Source organism: Amblyomma maculatum, chromosome 8, assembly GCF_055883805.1.
Source record: "Amblyomma maculatum isolate TAMU_Amacu chromosome 8, ASM5588380v1, whole genome shotgun sequence".
Taxonomy (NCBI): domain Eukaryota; kingdom Metazoa; phylum Arthropoda; class Arachnida; order Ixodida; family Ixodidae; genus Amblyomma; species Amblyomma maculatum.
Genome location: NC_139351.1, coordinates 100,305,491 through 100,325,660, shown reverse-complemented (window position 1 = coordinate 100,325,660; position 20,170 = coordinate 100,305,491). Strand labels below are relative to the sequence as shown.

General features: G+C 43.5%; 2 protein-coding genes across 5 annotated transcripts in view; one reads left to right on the top strand and one right to left on the bottom strand.

Annotated features, from left to right (window-relative positions):
• niki (nimA-like kinase) overlaps positions 1-11,436 on the bottom strand; it is a 30,314-nt gene extending 18,878 nt beyond the window's left edge. For 2 of the 4 annotated variants that reach the window (XM_084576971.1, XM_084576972.1), the window contains exons 1-7: positions 11,295-11,436; positions 10,989-11,194; positions 5,270-5,325; positions 4,994-5,170; positions 3,415-3,464; positions 3,223-3,304; positions 236-447 (exon numbers count right to left, since the gene is read on the bottom strand). In XM_084576971.1, the coding sequence (XP_084433097.1) occupies positions 236-447; positions 3,223-3,304; positions 3,415-3,464; positions 4,994-5,170; positions 5,270-5,325; positions 10,989-11,194; positions 11,295-11,416 (905 nt within the window). In that variant the 5' untranslated portion in view covers positions 11,417-11,436. The remainder of the gene's footprint in view (positions 1-235; positions 448-3,222; positions 3,305-3,414; positions 3,465-4,993; positions 5,171-5,269; positions 5,326-10,988; positions 11,195-11,294) is intronic. The other 2 variants (XM_084576974.1, XM_084576973.1) reach the window with 2 other exon arrangements.
• A 216-nt stretch (positions 11,437-11,652) lies between these two features.
• Positions 11,653-15,693, top strand: ND-B18 (NADH dehydrogenase (ubiquinone) B18 subunit). The gene is made up of 3 exons (XM_084576969.1): positions 11,653-11,912; positions 15,118-15,286; positions 15,513-15,693. Exons 1-3 carry the CDS (start codon positions 11,780-11,782, stop codon positions 15,607-15,609), a joined length of 399 nt encoding a protein of 132 aa, XP_084433095.1. The 5' UTR covers positions 11,653-11,779; the 3' UTR covers positions 15,610-15,693.
• The last annotated feature ends 4,477 nt before the right edge of the window (positions 15,694-20,170 follow it).

The following is a 20,170-nucleotide window of genomic DNA, read 5'->3' as shown; positions in this document are numbered from 1 at the left end:
TCACCGACACCATGCCACTGTCTTTCCTGCTAAACCAGCCCCCTGTGTCCTACACCATGGGAAGCACCTAGCTGGCACTCATCTCCAGATCTATCTTAGTGTGGCTGTGGACATGAGCTTTCTGGCTCAAAACACTGGATATACATAACCCTCCTAGAACAGCACATGAACAGCTGCAGCCTGTCAATTGTGCTGCTTAAAAGCGTGCATGCACATCCTTGTGGTTGCTACTTACTGGGCAACACAGGGCAGAGAGCCAACACTGAGGTAGAGGTTGCAGATAATGTGCAGTAGAATTGGCTCTGCTAGGATCTGGTTGATAGATGGCCGCATCGAAGGTGCCTTTTGTAGAAGCTTCTCGAGGAGACGACGAAGCTCGACACTGTAGTGAGTAGGCACGGGCTCATACTCGCCGCGGATGATTTTGATCACTAGGTTCGGGACATGCTGTGTGAAGTACGACAGCATGATAGTCAGTGGCAGAAAGCAAAATAGTATCACGAAAGTTTCGGGCAGTATAGTGCATCACTGAACCTTGTCCATGGTAGCAGCGATGGTAAGCACTGTAAGCAGAACCTCGTTACATTAAACTGGAATGAACAAAAACAATTTCGCTTTATTTGCTTTCACATGTTATGTGCTGTAATGAGACTTTGAAAAACACTGACATAGAGTTGGTAGGTTTCAGACTGCCTATGATGCATGGTTGGCACTACAGTAGTACGCTAATTAGAGAACTCGAAATTGCTTGCTGTAGGCAACTAAACTGTAGTTAAGAAAGTCAATGCGTTTTTAATCACGTAACAATTGAAAACTCATCCAGTGAGGAACAAGTGCACAGGGAACGCTGAAAAAAAGTCAGGTTTTAATGTATCATGAGTATTACTACTATGCAGATGGAACCGCAAAACATCCTACGCGAGATAAAGGTAACAAAACAAGAAAAGCATGCTGCGCAAAAACCTAAAATACTTTCAGTGCACTTCTTTTATCACATTAAAGTTGTAAATTGCGTGTGCATGCTTATCAGCATTCTCACTTTGCAGTTACATACACTTAGCACCAGAAGGATAGTGAAAAATTTACAATAAATTTGTTTTCCTTTTTGGTGGTCTTTTAGGACATGAATTTATTTGCTTTCAGATTTGTTTGCTCCTTTCTAGTATTACTTGTATGCAGTCAGAAGAAAGAGAACACTTGAAACTTCAAAATGGGCACTGAAAAACAACTGGGACCATAGTACTAGTTCTAACCACTTTCCATTTGGTAAAATTTAGTTTTTGAAACTTTCACTGGTTTTGCTCCTTTGAATGGACAGCCTATTTCTTCTAGAAATGTCATAATGATATTCGTCCTCAGTGAAAATCAACCACGCCTTTCAAAATACACTTTTAGTCTCCACGCCAAGAGGCACACTCAAGTCTGCCGTGGGAAGCAGCAATGCTCATCACAGGAAAAGTTTTCTAAGTGGTCTGGTCACTTATGCAGGTTTCTGCTGTCCTCAATCTTTCAGAGCTCTGTGCTGCATGGCAAAGCATATTGTCACTTCTTTGCTCTGTAGCAGAATGACAAATGCCTTTAATTGAGTATTTGGACAGCAATCAAGATTGCCTGTGTCAGTGGGGATGGAGCTTCTGAAGGCAAACAGAACATTTTTTTGACAACATGGAGATTATGAAGAAGCCACAGAATAAAAGGTATTCTCTGCTCTTCCCTGAATGACCAGCGCAGTGCATTCAGAAGCGTTATTGCCTGCAGGTGGTGAAAAAATAAATATCTCTCGTGGATTTATTAACTCCAAAATCTTGTGCGGGTATTTGTAGTACCAGTCAGTTCCAAGTCCCATTTCCCAATTTTACCCAGCAGCGCCAGAGCATTCAGAGGTTGTGCACTCCAAGAACTTTTGTGGATACCACTCTGAACCAGCCATTTTCAAATCCCAATTCCCATGGTTAAAGCTCTACGAAGATACAAGATCTTTGAGCTTTGACGCAGTGGTACTTTCTAGGTAAAGGCGCCCATACAACATGCAAAAATGCAGCACATAATGTTGTTCAGAAGTCTAGCTGAAATGACAGGTCTTGGACTAATGGGTCATGGTATACTGGTATGATAAACAGCACTCAGGGAACCTCCAAACAACCTGCGACAAAGTTTGTTGGACCAGCGCAGTGCATTCAGAAGCGTTATTGCCTGCAGGTGGTGAAAAAATAAATCTCTCTCGTGGATTTATTAACTCCAAAATCTTGTGCGGGTATTTGTAGTACCAGTCAGTTCCAAGTCCCATTTCCCAATTTTACCCAGCAGCGCCAGAGCATTCAGAGGTTGTGCACTCCAAGAACTTTTGTGGATACCACTCTGAACCAGCCATTTTCAAATCCCAATTCCCATGGTTAAAGCTCTACGAAGATACAAGATCTTTGAGCTTTGACGCAGTGGTACTTTCTAGGTAAAGGCGCCCATACAACATGCAAAAATGCAGCACATAATGTTGTTCAGAAGTCTAGCTGAAATGACAGGTCTTGGACTAATGGGTCATGGTATACTGGTATGATAAACAGCACTCAGCGAACCTCCAAACAACCTGCGACAAAGTTTGTTGCATCAATCGCTGTGCTGTGACATCGCCTAGTGAGAACAATACTTTATAGGTGCTCCGATAGGGCCTTTTCACGCCCTTTGCGTGCACTTACAAGGATCAGCTTGCACATTCTGTCGAAACTACGCAGAGCGTGCACCAAAACATTAGGCTATGTTGAAGGTGCCTTGGCAAGGAATGTTATCTGACATATGCACACCCCTAATCATGCAGAATATTGGTCGTTTATCGCAAACTAAGCAGCTGACAACGGCAGTTATTTCGGTGTGCTGTGGAACAGTTGCAGCACCACCTAGGAAGTCCAGGTATCCTGGGACACTAAACGTCGAAAGGGTTGGGAAAGCAATCGCTTGGAGTGGTTGTTTGCTTTTTTTTTTTTTTTTTTTTTTTGTCATAACATAAGGCTGACCATGGGCAAAGCTAAAAAGGTGGGATTTTACAGGAGCATTTGTAATGGCAACTACTGCTGTGTAAAGAAGTTTTTGCACAATTTGAACACACTCGATTATGTGCAGCACATTAGTTTTTACTGACCTCTGGTGGTAGGTGTAAAAAATAAGGGATATGACATTTCTCTGAGCCTAATGTGCAGTCACAGCAAAGTGTAAAAATGGCAGACTCACGTTGCCCTCAAATGGAGGTCTCAGTGTCAGCAGCTCGTACAGGATGCACCCCAATGCCCATATGTCACTCTTTTGGTTGTAGCTGTAATGATTCCACACTGGGCAAAGCACTCCCTTGCATGCACGTGAACATGCCATGTAAAGCCAGAAATTCTGCTGTTCAACAAGAAGAAAATAGAAGTAAGTACGTACGGCTTCCCTACGCATATTTCTGGTGAGAGGTTGTTTGGAGTGCCAACCAGCTGGAATTAAGAGTTTATTTAATCAGAGTTTGTCATTGAAGGCAATCACATTTTTCTGGATCGGTATTTATGCCATCACACGACTGCATTAATTTGCATTTCTGACCACCAAGCAGAGAAGTTAAATATTGCCAATTTTTCAGTCACATGTCATGAGTAATGTTAGTAAAAGGCACATTTTATGGCAACATTTGAAAAGCTGTGTTGCTTATTACCCTAAATGCTTTCAGGAACTGATATACATCCAACCCACTTATAACAATATTGATGTGCCAAGGAAATATCATGTTATAGCCAATAATTGCTATAACTGAGTCACGTAAAAAAGAAACAAACTTTAGAGCATTTGTTGATGGGAAAATGGCTTATAATGTCGATTTCTTTGTAGGAAGAATCCAGTGTCAGCCAGCATTGCCTCTTTCATGACATATTTTGTTCACATCTCTCCACAGGGTGCCTAACTAATGCACATATCCGAGTTCCGGATTTTCAGCTGGTGACAGCTGAAGTGATCGCCTCATCGGTGAAATCATTTTTCATGACTACATTGTCTGCATGCAAGAATTATTCAAGTTTTGACACGCTGCCGTCATCATTATATCACTGAGAGCTTTGCGAACCTTTGAGTTGCTGGCACTCCGAACAGAGCCCGTTTTCCTGTAGTGATTCTTGACAGCAAACCTGATGGGCTTGCAGTACAGAGAGAACATTGACAGCAGAAAGTAATAAGAAATAAAACTGTGCCTCATTGAGAGATGGAGTTCCGCATGGCACGTGTGGCCTATGGCGTAATGCATCAGCACCTGTATCTCGGCACATTTTCAATGAGACACATCATCAAAAATGTTAATAATGGACTGCTGTACCGAAGTAGACCCTGGAAAGTCTGCCTTTTCTCCTACCATGTGCTTCCATGGCTTGTAAACATCCCTGCCATGCAAGACATCTGTGTGCGTAACCATAAGCAGTTTTCACTTTCAGAGCATCGAGTCAATTTGCGGGTCAGCTCCTTATGCGCACACTTTTGCACTGTAAGCGCAGTTTATTTGGCTAGTGTGGTTGTAGTGTTCCCGTGTTTTTGCCTCTTTTAAGATTGGCTACTAGTTATGAGATTTTACATGCTATTTTATAATTAATACTGTGCTATGACAGCATTTTACGACACCATAGAAAATGTGAAAGCTGACAATGCCAAGGTAGTATATTTTTATATCCGATATACTGTTCTAACTGGTATTGTTATAAGTGAATTTCAATGCAGTGCAACAGTTTTTTTTCTTGAAAGCCAGAATGAACAAACTAGTTGACAGCGATTATTATTAATGTGTGCCATCCAAGACGCTGTGTTCTATGTTGGCAATACTAGTATGTGCAGCCAACTGGGAAAGTTTCTATGGATTCATGGTATACTGTGCCAAAGGAATGCAAACAGAAAGAGAAGACAGCACAGGCACTAGTTGATGGTCAGCACTTGTGTTTCTCCATACATGCGTAATCAGCTCACTTGCAACAATAACAAGAACCCTCACACTTTCTGCCTTGCTTTTGCTGGTGAGGATTTTGGAGATGCCGAAGTCACCGACTTTGATTATAGTTTTGCTCTGACTCAGCAGGAGGTTTTGAGTCTTGAGGTCCCTGTGCAGGATCTGCTTGGAGTGGACATGCTCGAGAGCCAGCACAATTTGTCCAAAGTAGTTCAGCACTTCCTGGTGACAGAGAATGTTTGTCATGCTGCAAAGTTCAGACTGTGCTTGAACGAAAATACATATAAGCCTCAAAATGAGCAAGCAAGTGTGCTACATCACCTTCTCTGGAAGGAGAGCACGGCCTCTCTGCTTGAGGTATTCGTATAAAGTACCACCTGCAACACAGTGTCAGAGCCCCGGAGTTGGCCAGCATGGAACTCTTCTCCACAAGGTACTAATATTTGCACATAGTTAGAACTCCCGGCACCTTTTTGAAAGTTGCGTGATGTGGTTTTTTCATGCCACTATTAGGTAGTCTTGTAACTCTGTACTGTATTCCACCAAAACGCTGTGTCCCGACTCACTTGCATTGCTGATAGTCCCCCAACTAACTGTGCAAAAAGGATGAAAGCAGCGACTTGCAACTGCGTAAGAGGATATGCAAGGTTTTGCATATTTGGGAGCCCAGTTTTAAAGGTCCTGTGCAAACCTACTGCTATATTCAAGCAAAAATATAGTTTAAAAGTAGCATTTTATGCTTTGCATTATTTTGTAAGCGATTTAGCATTGGTACTTGCGTAGCTTTTCTGGAATCGACGACAAACTGCTCTGGGCAATATGCACACTTTTTACAGAGGCAACCTGAGCAGCCGATCTGGTGGGCTGTGCCATCCGACAGATGGCAAGGCAACAAATATTTCGGATCAATGGCTGGGTAGGTAGTGAGCTTGCTTCGAAGATGCGGTTCATCTTCTCATCAAAATTAATGCTAGAAATAAGGGCAGTGACTTCTATTATTAAAAATCACTGCGAAGAAAATGTGACATCAGTAGCGTGCTACTCATCTAACCACCAACATGGGATGTCGTTTGCCTCGCTGTCCGTGAGATGGCACAGCCTGTCATAGTGGCTCCTCGGCTTACCAGTGCGAAAACTGCACGCTACCTAGAGCAGCTTTTTGTCGATTCTGCAGAATCTAGCCAAGTGCCGATGTTGAATCCACTTTGTGACCTGTATCTGCGAGTGGAACCCTTTTTAGTGCCTGTCTTGTCCCCCTTAATGTTGCGCTAAAAATGATTCCACTTTGAAAACATGCAACTAGTCCTGAAACAGATGATGTCGAATGGGACACCCAATTATGCAAGTCACTGTATAATGTGCTCACATTCTGCCAATTCTATTGCTGTTTTCTGACGTCACTATACTATGTTGGCACGTCCGAGGCAATGTTATCAAAGCTAGGGCTCTTGTTTGCACAGAGTGCATCCGCCACCAAAATAGTGCATTGCTTGTGGTAAACAGAAAATTATGAATGCTTTGCCCACAGGTTTAACGCGTATATCTTTTCTCAGCTTATAAAAGAAGCTTGCTGGCTTGCACTGCTTGCAAAGCGATAGAGGTCTGTGAATTTGTATTTTGTGTTCGTCATTTTTGTTCATCAAAGTCGATCCCCTCGTCAAGCATGAACTGCGTTAGGGGAAAGGCGTATTGTGCTCAACGGCATGTCATATCTGCTATGGCACATGTCTTCTACAGTGACATGCTTGAAGTGCCCACTGAGAAGTGACATCTGCCTCGAAACAGTGCGGAGTAGTCAGTCGCTCTCATTTTTTTTTCTGCAAACTGCTTGCATAGCACCCAGAAATGTGGCGCAACAAACACAATCACACGCGAAGAAACACAACACAGGCGCACTCTTCACCAGCTTTATCTGCTATCTTTCTGTTCAAAGACAGAAGCTCACAAGCCGGAATTTTGGGCGGTACAAACACTACACGCATGTGATTGTGTTTGTTGCGCCACATTTCTGGGTATTATGCAGCACCAACGTGCCCCTCAAGCTGTTATTTTGAGATACCTTGCTTGCATAGCCTTCACAGCATTGCCTCCGATGTTTGAAATGAAGTATACAGTGGATAAAACTGCAGTGGGCCAATGCCTAATCAACAAAAGAAGGAAATAGAACAGCTGCACAAAAGTGTAGAAGAACATGTAGTATAGTCATGTTTCACCTGTCTGATTTCTTGCCATAGGAAACGTTGAATTTTTCACATTTTAGATTTGCCATTTGCAATGCTGCATATTTCATGTGTAGCACTTGGCTTTCATGGCTATGAGCACAGTGCACATTGCATCAAATGTTCTTGTTAATACTATTTCCATAAAAATCGCTGTGGGTCATCCCACTCGATTTACTCATTCACTGAATGCTAATATAATTTAAGTCATTTACCCTGCTGTACAGTCAGATATTAGTATAAATCAAAATTCTCTTCAAATCTCTAAAGCGAAACAAATACTGTACTCACGTGAGGATTATTCCAGGAAAACAAAAGAGTCGTCAGTGCCCCAGTCACAACAAGCATTTAAGGGCTGATTTGAATGAAGTTTTATAAATATTTTGGGGGTCTCCCATTGCGGAACATTGTTTTGTGTATACATGCTTTTTGCTATTTGCTCAACCACGAATACCTTCAACTAAGCCTCTTATCTCACCCATTAGCACTTCGTAGGTCAGGGCCAGCAAGCCAACCTGGTGTGAGCCTTTTTCATGTCTTGGCACAATGCACAATGAATAAAGTACTATTACTTAAGCGATAGCCCAGTCTGATTCTCATCTCACAGGAGCGGTTGGTCTGCCATCATGGTAATATGAAGTCACACAACCTGCAAACCAAACAGTGCCCGGCCATGTCACCTGCCAACCACCACCAGCCAGACGCGCTAGGTTCATGGTGAAGATGTAGCATTGGTGAGATTTTTCTGCGAGTGACAGATACTGCGCTTTTCCTTTCCTGTAGGCCAATTATACAGTGCCGGTGAACTTTGATGCCTTCAACGGCTGGTTGTGTTTGACAAATTAAGGGGTGCGCTATGAAACGCGAGCAGCAGCAATGCTCGGGCTTTCACATTTCTCCACTGCAGATTCTGCAGTGCTCTCACAACTTTTTCGCTCACAGCGCTGATGTCGGACTGCATAATACAGCATGTTGCACAACTGCACGCGTGTCGTAGAATGCTTCTCTCAGCTAGCAGTGTGTTCTCTAATGGTGAATTGAAAGTTAAACCTGGTATTTTGGATCACCATTTGTTATTTTTTTCTTGTCCTACTCATCACGTTAAATGCAATAGAAATTTGTCTGTTGTCTACATCAATGATTTCGATTGCTCTTACGACACATCTATTATTGATTATTTGGATGATGTGTTCCTGTGTACCAATATATATGGCACACACAGTTTATAGAAACGTCTCAAGAAGGGCATTTTATATTCTACCGCACATTTTGTACCTCGGCGAAAAATTTGAAATATGCGTCGAAACCCCTGGGTGAGTTGTGATATTATTCATATGAAGCGGAGGCTTAAACGTCCTAGGCAACATCATTCCTTATCTTCTCAGTATTTGCAGAAATTAAAACATGAACTAGCACAGGCACTGCCTACATCAAAATCTCGTTACTTTAGGGTTACCCTTCCTTCATTCATAAAATCAGATCCGAGCAAATTTTGCCGACACCTTGGTCAACAAAACGAAGCCTTAAAAGAAATTAGAACTGGATGGGAGCCTTGTCACTGATGTGAAAGAAATAGCTCAGCTCTTTAACAGGTACTTTCAAATTGTTTTCGGGAGCCTTTCAGATATGTTTGTTGATGCACCTAAGCGATCCATCCATCCTAATAAGTCCCTGTTATTTCCACAGAAGGGGTTCTTTCTTTGCTGCGTAAAATAAATATTCGGAAGGGCCATGGTCTGGACGGCATTCGAAATGCATTTTTAAAGCGTTACGCGCTCCAGATTTCGGAACATCTGGCTGAACTTTTCACATTATCTCTACAAACCAGTGAGTTGCCAGAAGATTGGAAGAATGCTCGTGTCGTGCCGATTCATAAAAAAGGGGACAAGTTACTCGTGACTAATTACCGACCGGTATAAATTATATCTACATCCTGTAAGCTTCTAGAGCACATCGTGGCCCGCTTTATAATTGACTTTTTAAATGAAAGAAATATTCTGTCACCTTTTCAGCACAGATTCAGGAAAGGTATGTCTACCATCACTCAACTGATTAAGACTATTCATAGAGTGCTGGATAACTTGGGACAGATCGATGTACTTTTTTTGGATATGGCAAAAGCGTTTGATAAGGTGCCACATTCAAAGCTTCTTTATAAATTGCAGTTACTGAGTATTCCGTTGTATCTTATTGAATGAGTCAGAGCATATTTAAGCGGTAGAACTCAGTGTGTTGATGTGAATGGTACTCTTTCTGAATCGCTTCCTGTTACTTCCGGTGTTTCTCAGGATAGTGTGTTGGGACCTTTGCTGTTTTATATATATATATATATAAAAGATTTAGCAGATAGCATTCCTCCGTATGTGTCAATAAAATTGTTCCCAGATGACTGCGTTGTATATAAAGAAATAGCATCAATTGGAGATCATCAATTGCTTCAAGAATCTTTGCTCAAAACATGTCACTAGTGTGAAGAATGGAACATGGATTTAAACATTGACAAGAGTGTACTTCTCCGAGTTACGAGAAAAAAAAAATGTTAGTAATTACCAATATCGTCTTCACCACAGTCACATTAGAGAGGTCTCACAATATAAATATCTAGGAACAACCGATTAACCTGGGACACTCATATTTTTGAGATCTGTTCAGCCGCTTTCTCAAAGCTTTGTTATTTGAGGCGTAAATTAAAACATATTCCTAGCAATATTAAGCTTTTGGCTTACAAAACTTCTGTCAGGTCCAAACTTGAATATGCTTCTGAAATTTGAGATCCTCACACCAAGAAAGATATCAGCTAGAGCTCATTCAGAGGAAGGCGGTACATTTCATCTTTCATAAATATAGGAGGTCTGACTCCCCAACACCAGCTCATAAAAGACAATAACAATGCGTTGCTTCGTACGCGCAGAAAACTAAATCGTATTCCTTTCTTCCATAAAATTATTGCAGGTAAGCTTAGCATTTCTCCCCTTCATTCCTCAGGCACTCCACTGCTCGAATGACCTGCCATAGTAGGGAGCATACTTTACAGCCAATTTTTGCTAAAACAAATGCATTTAAGCACAGTTTCTTTCTTCAAACAATAGCAGATTGGAACGCACTCCCTGAATCGATTTTTAACTCTCCTAACGTGGAACAGGTGCTAAAAAGACTCTTGTTTCACTAGAAAGGGAGTGACTATCCTATATTAAATTTTTCAGCATGTATTTTTATTTGTCTTTGCTGTGTGTCACATGAAATGGTTTCACGCAGTGTTGCGATTTGTTTTCTATGCCCCTCCTGCTTGGGCCAACTCTGGCCTGCAGTATTTTGAAATAAATAAACCGCTGAATCCCAGCAGCTCAAATTTCGCAATGAAATGGCATTTGTTCATCAGTATTTTTGTAACGCTAAGGTTGCGTGGGGCATTTGCCTGATTCGATCACAAGTCTAATGTTCACATTATATGCGGCGGTGGCACGCCGCTGCTTCAGCGATGGCACTGGTAGAGTCATCTGATGCTGTTTGCAACAGCCTTCCGCCAAAATAATGCCTCTTCTTTCGGTGTGACAGAGTGGCGTCCACTCAAAAGTACACGGCTCCTTCCTTTCCCCAAAACCTAATTTAAATAAAAATTATAGAAAAAGAAACGCGGATGGAAAAGCGAGAGGTTATCGCTGCGACACGCACAGCTTTCGCTGTATCACTAGGTTCAAGCCACGCTTAAACCCCCACAACTTTTGAGTGACCGGAATCGTGACTGGGAATGCTTCTGCAGCTGGCTTCAGCTTTCTCAAGTCAAGGTTTAATGCATGCGTCCCGCTCGCTGTGTCACAAACCTGGCGCATACTCCATAACAATGGCCAGGCTCTTTTCATCGAGAAAGCTGTCGTAGTAGGCAATGACGTTGGGGTGGCCAAGCATTGCCAGCACCTTGGCCTCGGTCAGTGAACCCTGCTTCTCTTCCGTCGACATCTGCTGCACGGGAATGTGCTTGATAACCACCTTTCGCCCCGTAGACTTTTTGTGGCACAGCGTTACGACCCTGCACAGCCAAACGCCAGGAGCTAGGACAAAAATGGCAAAGAGCAATGGCAAATGCTCCGCCACAGCTACAAAACTACAATACGATGGCGTCGACATACCCGTAGGCCCCTCTTCCGACGATTTCGAGCTTCTCGTACTGATCCATTTTCAGGCAACGTGAGAACCGCACCGCATTCCCGTCCTGAAACTTTAAAAGGCATTTTAAGTTTGCGCGCAACATAACTCATTTATTCAATGCTGATGATGATAACATTACTCCACTTGCGATCTCTGTGATCGTTTATTTTTTATAAACACAACACACTTTTGAGAAATTATATTAACATGATTAGGAATTATATTTTTTGCCCCAGTTCAAGGTTATATAGTGCAATGCAGTACAGTAATTCTATGGCGCAAGGTGTGAAGGCATAGAGCCAATAGAGCTATGTGAAGGGACAAGCCTGAGGCCAGCAAATAGCCAAATGTGGCCAACCCAAAGGGCACCGCACAGCGCAGCTAGCGCAGCATAGCACGTCGGTTGGTGAGGACGCGGTTTTTGGAAACCAGTTGATTAGGATTGTCTGGGGGGAAATTAATACTAATGGGGCAGTGGTACGGTAGACTGAGCACCCAGAATGACACTGCGTGGATGACAATAATGGAACCAGAAAAACAGGTTTTTCGACCCCAACACGACCCCACGTTAGGGTTTCCCAACGGCAGGAAGCCCAGAGGTAAAGCGATCGTCTGCATGCCGTCTCTTTTTTGTCCATCTTTGCTGCTGTGTGTTTACGTTTCTGCAACATCTTGAAGGGTGCATCCTGACTGAGTTCGCTGACCGCAGTGCTTCGTTCTGCATTCAGTTTAGTCGCCCCAATTTATTATCGCATCTTCTCGGCCGTGTGCTCGCCTGCTCTGTATTTGGTTTTAAGCATACGTTGTTCATATGAGAGTACAAAATTGGCTGCGCGTTTTGACGTAGGCCCAAAGCTTGCACATGACTCGTTTCTCCTTCAAGGCTTTTCTGTTTGCAGTAGAATGCGACAAATTTGGCTGGAATAGATTATCAGTGCACTCAGTGAAAACAATTTTGATGCTCTAAAAACATTCTCATAGCTTTGTTGAACGACCAAAACGAAGACGGTGTGTGTGTGTGTGTGTGTGTGTGTGTGTGTGTGTGTGTGTGTGTGTGTGTGTGTGTGTGTGTGTGTGTGTGTGTGTGTGTGTGTGTGTGTGTGTGTGTGTGTGTGTGTGTGTGTGTGTGTGTGTGTGTGTGTGTGTGTGTGTGTGTGTGTGTGTGTGTGTGTGTGTGTGTGTGTGTGTGTATAGCTGTGACGACAGAGGCTCATGAAGGACAATGAACTTAACCCAACCACATCTGACTTATTAGGAATAAAGAAAGTATCACCGAGTGCAGTAAGTCTCCTAGTGGTAGTATCAACACCTTCCTGAAAGGTGTGGAGCATTGGGAACATCCCATTGATAGCTTTAGTACCATTGAATGTTACTTCTGGATAGAGATGGATTGTGAGATGGTCTGAAAGACAAAAGCTCTGTTGAGTGTTTGGCATGGCAGGCATGCTGCTGCAAATTGCACTGGCATTGCTTTTCCCAGCCTCTTGCTGCTGAAAGCACGCTCACCAAACCGCTCTGAATTTCATCTTTTATCAACTAAGCTCAGTGGGCAAGGGAAGAGAACTTTATCTGTTCGTTTCGTCATCACGATACCAAAACAATGTGGGAGTTGCATTGTCGTGATATAACGCGGAAGATGCAAATAGAATGGAGAGACACAATGAGCATACTTTGTTGTGTTAGTAATGAAGATTAGTTGAATGTTAGAACTTGTTTTGTGTTCTTTTACTTTGCTTGCATCTTTCACATTTCATTTGGTTTTGGTCAGATTTGCAGAGCAGCCTCTTGCCTTAAGGTAGTCAGCTGGGCAAGCTGATATACGTTAATTTGGTTTGGTTTGTGAGATTTAATGCACCAACGCGACTCAGGCTATGAGAGATGCCGTGGTGGAGGACTGCGGAAATTTTGACCACCTGGGGTTCTTTAACGCGTACTGACATCGCACAGCACACGGGTGCCTTGCTTTTCGCCTCCATCGAAAAGTGGCCGTCGAGGCCGAGATTCAATCTCACGTCCTTGGGATTAGTATTCGAGCGTCATAACCGCTGTGCCACCCCGGCGGGGCATACGTTAATTTCACAAAAATGGTATGATGTGAATGGAAGGGCACCTGAGGCAACACCTGGGGCGGAATTATGCAATGGTCGCATCGCAGAAAGTCACAAACCTATCGGTCTGCCCTGGTTCTATTGCTCAATATGTCCACCAGCCGGAATCGACCAATAGGAAGGAGCGGGGCCAAGTGGCTGGTTTGTAACGAATTTGTTGCAGGTTTGTGATGTGATCGTTGCATAAATACGGTCCTTGCGCCAACTTACAGTTCCAGCCATACAAAATCACATACGTAAATTGGAGGAAGAATGCATACGCTGCACATGTCTCTAGGATTTTGATCAAAATGGGCAAAACAGTGCACCGTTCGTCACCCACACACTGTGAGCACATACCTTTAAGAAAATACTAGCTTCTTTCATGTGAGAGCTATTGACGCCTGGTTTATGCACTGAATGCCTTCATTTGCGGTACGGCTAGCCTTGGCAATCCATCAAGTCAACTGGTCATCGCCATTGCACTGCTATTTCATTATGGGGCTTAGGTGGGAAACAGATAGCTGAAAGTCAGCAGTGCCGTTGGCTAACATGTTTCTATGCTGATTTTTTGTGGGATGTTTTTCGTTTATGCTTTGATAGTGTCAAATTATGCAGGTGTGCAAATACGCTGGAGGCATATTTCTCTTTTCTGGAGGAGAGAAACTGAAACATGCAATTGCTCAGTTTCATGCATGCAGTTTTTCATACTGTATAGGTTGTTGTCATCACAAATGCGAGAGCCTGCATTTAAAATGCACTCTATTTTGACCACTTTGTCCACATACATGCATGTTTTGAAAACATTCTTAATTGCCTAAGAGTTTGAAAAGTTTGCCTAATAACAGGTGTACAGATGAGGGAAGCTACTAGGTGCTATCTTAAAAAAAATTACAAGGGTTCAATGCTGCTGAACCAAATATTAAGCGAAAGCATTAGCTGCGGGTTACCGAGCGTTTTTCTTCTCTTTTTCTTCTTCCTCAGCCCACATATAAAGCCCCGCTTTAACCAACCCATATGAACGTGCCTTAGTGGCCTATAGGGGTAGCGTGAATGCCAAGGTCCTAGCAGGCTGATTCTGACATAACCGTCCCATGTGTAACGAGAGATTCAAGTTGGCAGCTCCTGCCAGCCCGTGTGTCATGTGGGGTGTGACGTAACTGCGGCCATGTCATGTGAAGGCTTGAAAGTGCGAGTAGTATTCCTTTCACAATAAAAGAAAGGTATTTTCTAGGAAACCTTTAGTAGTATTGTGTTCTTGAGAACTTTTGAGTATGTTAACGCCTTGTATGTGTTTGACTAGCAATGCATCTAGGAAAACAGAAGGAAACAATGCCTGTGGAGCATTTATTGCTAGAAGTGTGGAAAAATTGCAGTTCTAAACCTTTTACCAAACATGCAATATTGCCCTCTAATACATGATTGATATAGCTGTTGCATTCGTATCATATTCTAATTATATATATATATATATATATATATATATATATATATATATATATATATATATATATATATATATTCTTTTTTTGCTATTTTCACTTTTATTATAAACAGCGGAGCTGCACATACCCTCCTTGTAGCATTGCTTTAACCAACCACTTCATATGAAAAAAAATATATATATATAGATAAAATACACATTGTTATATTTTAACAGTTCTGGGCTAGCCAGTTATATGTGGACATGCTTTATTTGTGCTCTTCTTGTGTGCAGAAATGGTGGCCACTGAGGCAGAAATGGAGTCGGCAAATATCCCCTTGGAGCACAGAAACTTCTGTGCACACAAGTTGATAGAGCTGCGTGCCTGCATGAAGGCAAAGCTTCCATTTGTGACTGCCTGTGGCCACGAAAAGCATGAATACCAGGCCTGCATGTACGATGAGTGAGTACCTTCTTTTGCTGCCTCTCTTTTCAAGCTAGTTTGGGAGTCCCTTCATTGTAGCACTGGTCTGTACAAGGATACCGCTGCATGGGCTACATCGCATAATTTTCGCTGCCAGATTTGGGACAGAGGCCTCGATGTAATGGCATGTCCTGCGAAATCATTCGCAGTTTAGGCTTCTCAGGAGTGTCGCACTCGTTGGTCTGAGTCTTGTTTGTGCTTTCAGCTACATGATCCGCTACAAGGAATACGAGAGAGAAAGGAGACTGAAAGCCAGGGAGGAGCGCCTCGCCAAAAAAAACAAACCACTGCTGCTCGAGTGAGTGTCATCTCGTGTGAGGGGCACTTCGTCATGCGTGTACAAGTGTTAGAACTGTGTAATAAAGAGAGAGATGCATTCTAGTAAAGCTGCCCCATTTTACTCCTGTGCAGAACCTCTGCAGTCTTGTACAGGCATTGGTCACTGCTGTAGGAAGAAATCTTTGCATCAAGGCTTCCGAGAGGAGGCGCAGCTTTCGATAACCCACTGACAACCAGGCGTCATTAGTAGAGGGTGAGGAAATATCTTCAAAAGCTGCAGGCAAGGGTGTGCTAGGGAATTAACTGTCATCAGTACATTCGCCGACCGTATTTTCGGGCTCAGCAGGACCCGGGAAATGGTCAGAATAATCAAACCATCCGAAAAATCAATGAACTTGAAAAGCCACTTTTCTGCGAAAAATCAGCTCTACCTATCATGAACATTGCCCCTCCCATGTTTCATTTATATGTCGATAATAGGGAGTTGTAGCACAGCGCGATCTGCTACTGTCATCAGCTTCTGCACATACCGCCCATGTGCACGCGTCAGTGGGATTCGATGTTGACATGGCAGGTGTGCGCACTGTCGGGAAGAATGAAACGTAATATGCATCCGCAAATAAATTATAAATTTTAGAAGCTTTTTGAGGCATATTCTGCTGTCAATTGTGTAATGAAGTGGTCCTAGTAAAAATACGAAAGATGGAACAGCGCCTTTCAGTGCCATTTATTTCTGAAAGTTTAATCAAGGTGCTTTTTGTTTTAACCGAGAAAACAGTTTTGTAAATTGAGCCATTGCAGGCAGCCATGACGTTGCTCTGTAAATGCCTATCACCCCAATGTATGCGCATCGCCCTGCTGCAGAGCAGTGGAGTCGTGTGACCTCCTGCTCTCGCAGGAAATTGCCAGATCACAGTGGCTAGTGTCAGCTCCTGAGCTGTCACGATAGTAAAAGGTTACAGTGGTTTTGCTTTGTTACCTTTGTGCAATCACCATTGCAGTATTAGAAGAGACTGAAACTCAGTCCTGCTCACTGCCATGGCTAGCCTGCGTGTCGGTAGTAGGATACACACAGACGCTTGATTTGTCACACCTCTGGCCCCACGTTGGGGCACCAAGAATATGGAGGTTACTCTTGGAATAATGCGCAATGGGGGGCTAGACGCTACAGTCTATACTATAGCCCCGGCGTGCCAGCCCTAACAGACAGAGCTGTGACCTATGGTGCGAGAAGTCGCCACTGCGGCGGGTTTGGGCCAGAAAGGACAAACACCGAATTACATGCTCGAACAGGCTTTATTGTTCCCTAGTGCATGGCAAAGCACAACACTCAAATGCAACCGCCATAGCGAGCGAACGTCCCGCTTGCATATGGGGGTGAAATAAAAACCACCGAATGGGGAGGCTCCCGCAAGGAGGTAAGAGGAGTGTTCTGCTCACCTGGCGTGGCTTCGCGGTCATGGCCCGCAGTGGTAAGTGCGTACGATGACCGGACGACAAAGTTGACGGTGGCGGTCTCCCCGGCGAAAAACAGAACCGTGCGTGTGCACGACCAACCACCCAAAGACACCCGAAAGAGTTGCAACAGGCGCGCTCTTAGTCTCGGGAAGAGGAGGTATCCCGGGTAGGCCGGGAAGAGAGAAGGAAAGCCGCGAGGTGTCGATGCTGGAGACTGGGAGGCCCAGAGGGGGGTGGCCAGTGTGCCCTCCCCTACCATCCTCTCTAACAGCCCGCATAGTCTCACATGTTAATTATGCGCGCCCATTATCATGGAACAAGGGATTCATGTGCATTCCTACATTATTTAGCATGGTAGCTCCTTTCTTGGTCATTTGTCTTGAGGTTCTAAACTCCTCCACACCTGGTCTGAACATAGTTTCTTCTATGCAGCCTTTTATAGTATAGTATTGCAAACTGTAATGCCGGGCTTTTTTAATCACTGTAGTGATCTCCTTAGACACTTGACATAAAAGGGAAATCCTGGACAATAATCCTCTGGTGCTTCTCTTACTGCCAGTAGTCCGCTACATTTTTAACACCACAATAAAGGTGGAACAGTGTTTGTATGGGCCAGTCAAATTTAATGGAAGTTTCAGTTGATTGAAAAGCCGCTTCACAATCTACTTGGCAGTTCCATTCTTTGTGCAGTGGTTCATTGTAGGAACCATTCAGCTTGCACACATTATGTGATGTGGCCTTTGTTCAGATACATTGTGCTGCTCCTACTTGAAAGGGGTGAGGCTAGTGCTTTTAAAAAGTGCTTGAATGCTGTAAGGGTGTCAACACTCGTCAGCAGCTTTGTAGTTTTCGGCTTCTGGCTGCTCTGCCAAAGGTTGAATCCTGACTACCACATTTCAGTGTTCTGTGTTTCGTTAGTGAACGTTTATCCTTTATATGCCACGAGCTGCCTGCACGTCTCACTTGCATACAAATGGTAAAATTGCACTCTTGATTGCTCTAGAAGCTGATTGACATTACTTTTTAAGCTGTTTTGATTTTTGTAGAAGGAGGCATTAAACATTGGTACGGATAGCTTCATAAAAAGACTTCAAATGTGGTATGTATTCATACTCATACTTCAGTCATTTTGGCATGTCAGAAAACTTGCATTCTAATTGAAAATTACTTTCAGAAGTATTGTGATGCAGCGGACAGTTAGAAAGAGGTATAAAGCTGAACAGTTCTTTAAATTCAATTTTTCTCGCCAAAGTGATCTGCATTGGACTGTACACCTGCAGCTGTAAAAGCCCTCGGGACACCACAGAGGACACCTCATGTTTCGGTGATATTCAGCGGTAAAGAAGCTCAGCTTAGTCTGTGAAGGGACTGCGACTCGGGCAATCCTCACTATAGACGTGGGGAGCCCTTATTGAAGGTTGTAGCGCTGGTTTGAAGGCTGCAAACTGCAAAAAGTGAAGTTTTAGTTAGGCTCGCTTCCCTGCACAGCATCGTTGGCACAAAACGGTGGCAAGCCAGGCACCTGCTAAGGCGACTTCCCCGCATTACAGTGGTGTCGTGGAAACTGGTACATCAGAGGGACACCTATTGTCATTTTCACCAACACCTCCGTGGCAGCTGACATGAGCTCCTGATGGTCACTGAAAGGCTGCAACCATCGTGGCCAATACTTCTGGGCATGAACGTGGGCTGACTGCAGGAACCCTCCACATCGGTGTATCTTCCGTAAGCGTGAACCTTGGCGCTTAGTCTCAACCAGCCACACTGGATCCAATGCATAGCACAGGACACGCAACTGCTCTTGACACCAATGAGGGTGTGGTGCTGGCAAATGCGAGTGCTCTGTTGGAAGTTTTGAGTCCACCACAAAATTTTCTAAACCACTTTTGCAAGCTTTTGATGTTAGAACTGTGGTGCCAGATCCTTATCGATGTCAACCAGCTGCATGTCCTGTTGGATCCAGAATGGTTGGGGGTAACTAAGCAGTGTGCCATTAATCGCTTTGCGGCTAGCCAGGTGGGCAGAGACCCTAAGCCAAGTCTTGCACTCGACAGCTAGGAAAGAAAACAAAGGAAGAAGGAACTGGTAGCAGTTGGAGATATTGTTAGTCCTATCTTTTCTTCCTTCCATGTGTGTCTTTTAGTGCGCTTATTTCCCTTACCAAAAGCTATCTACCATCAGCTTGGATACAAGTTTTGTAAAGCAAGCCTACCTACCCCAAGCTGCCTAAATTCCAACCTTGCTTGAATCTCTGACCTCATAAAACATGACTGCAGTAGAAGTCAGACTAGGGACCATCACCCCTTTCCAAATCCCTCATACCACTTCAAATCTATGTAATTCCACAGGACCCTATTATTCACGACCACTGCATTCCCTCTGCCTTTAGCCATCACATATTTTTCATGCTCCATTAGATACTCAGTTCCTTTATTAGCCACTCACCAAGGTACTGTTTTATTCATGCACTACTCCTGTATCCTATGCTCACTGTTATTAAAAACCATGGCTTTTAATTTTTCATCACTGAACTTCTGACCTAATCTGTCTCCCTTTATACCACAGATTTCCACCAACCCCTGCGAACCTTCCCTATTGTCAGCCATTAGTACTACATAACCTGCATACTTTAACCCTGGTAATGGTTGTTGGATCCATTCTCCTTGCTTGAAGAAGGAAAGGTTGAAGCATTCACTCCTCTTTAGTTTAGTCTCTAATCATTGCAGATACAGCATAAATAATGAAGTTGACAGAAGACACGCTTGCCTAAGCCCCCTCTTTATCTTTACAAGCTCCGACACCTTTTTTTCCCCATTGTATAACACTATAATAGGCTCCTTTGATATCCGGAAAAGAAAGATAGAGGTCGCTGTTCCTTTCTGCTATTTCAATGCATTGTGTCAATTGGAATTGTGTTCCTTCCTGCTATTTCGATGCACTGCGTCAATGAGAATAGATCGTCCTCTAATCTGCTTTGATCCGGAACCCATTTTGCAGATTCCTTAGCACTGTCTCATTCTCTACCCATGCCTGCGGTCTGGCCTTTATAATCTGCATCATCACCCTGTAGACCACTGATCACTGCTATGGAACGGTAGTTGTTTGTCAGCTTTGTCCCCATTTTCC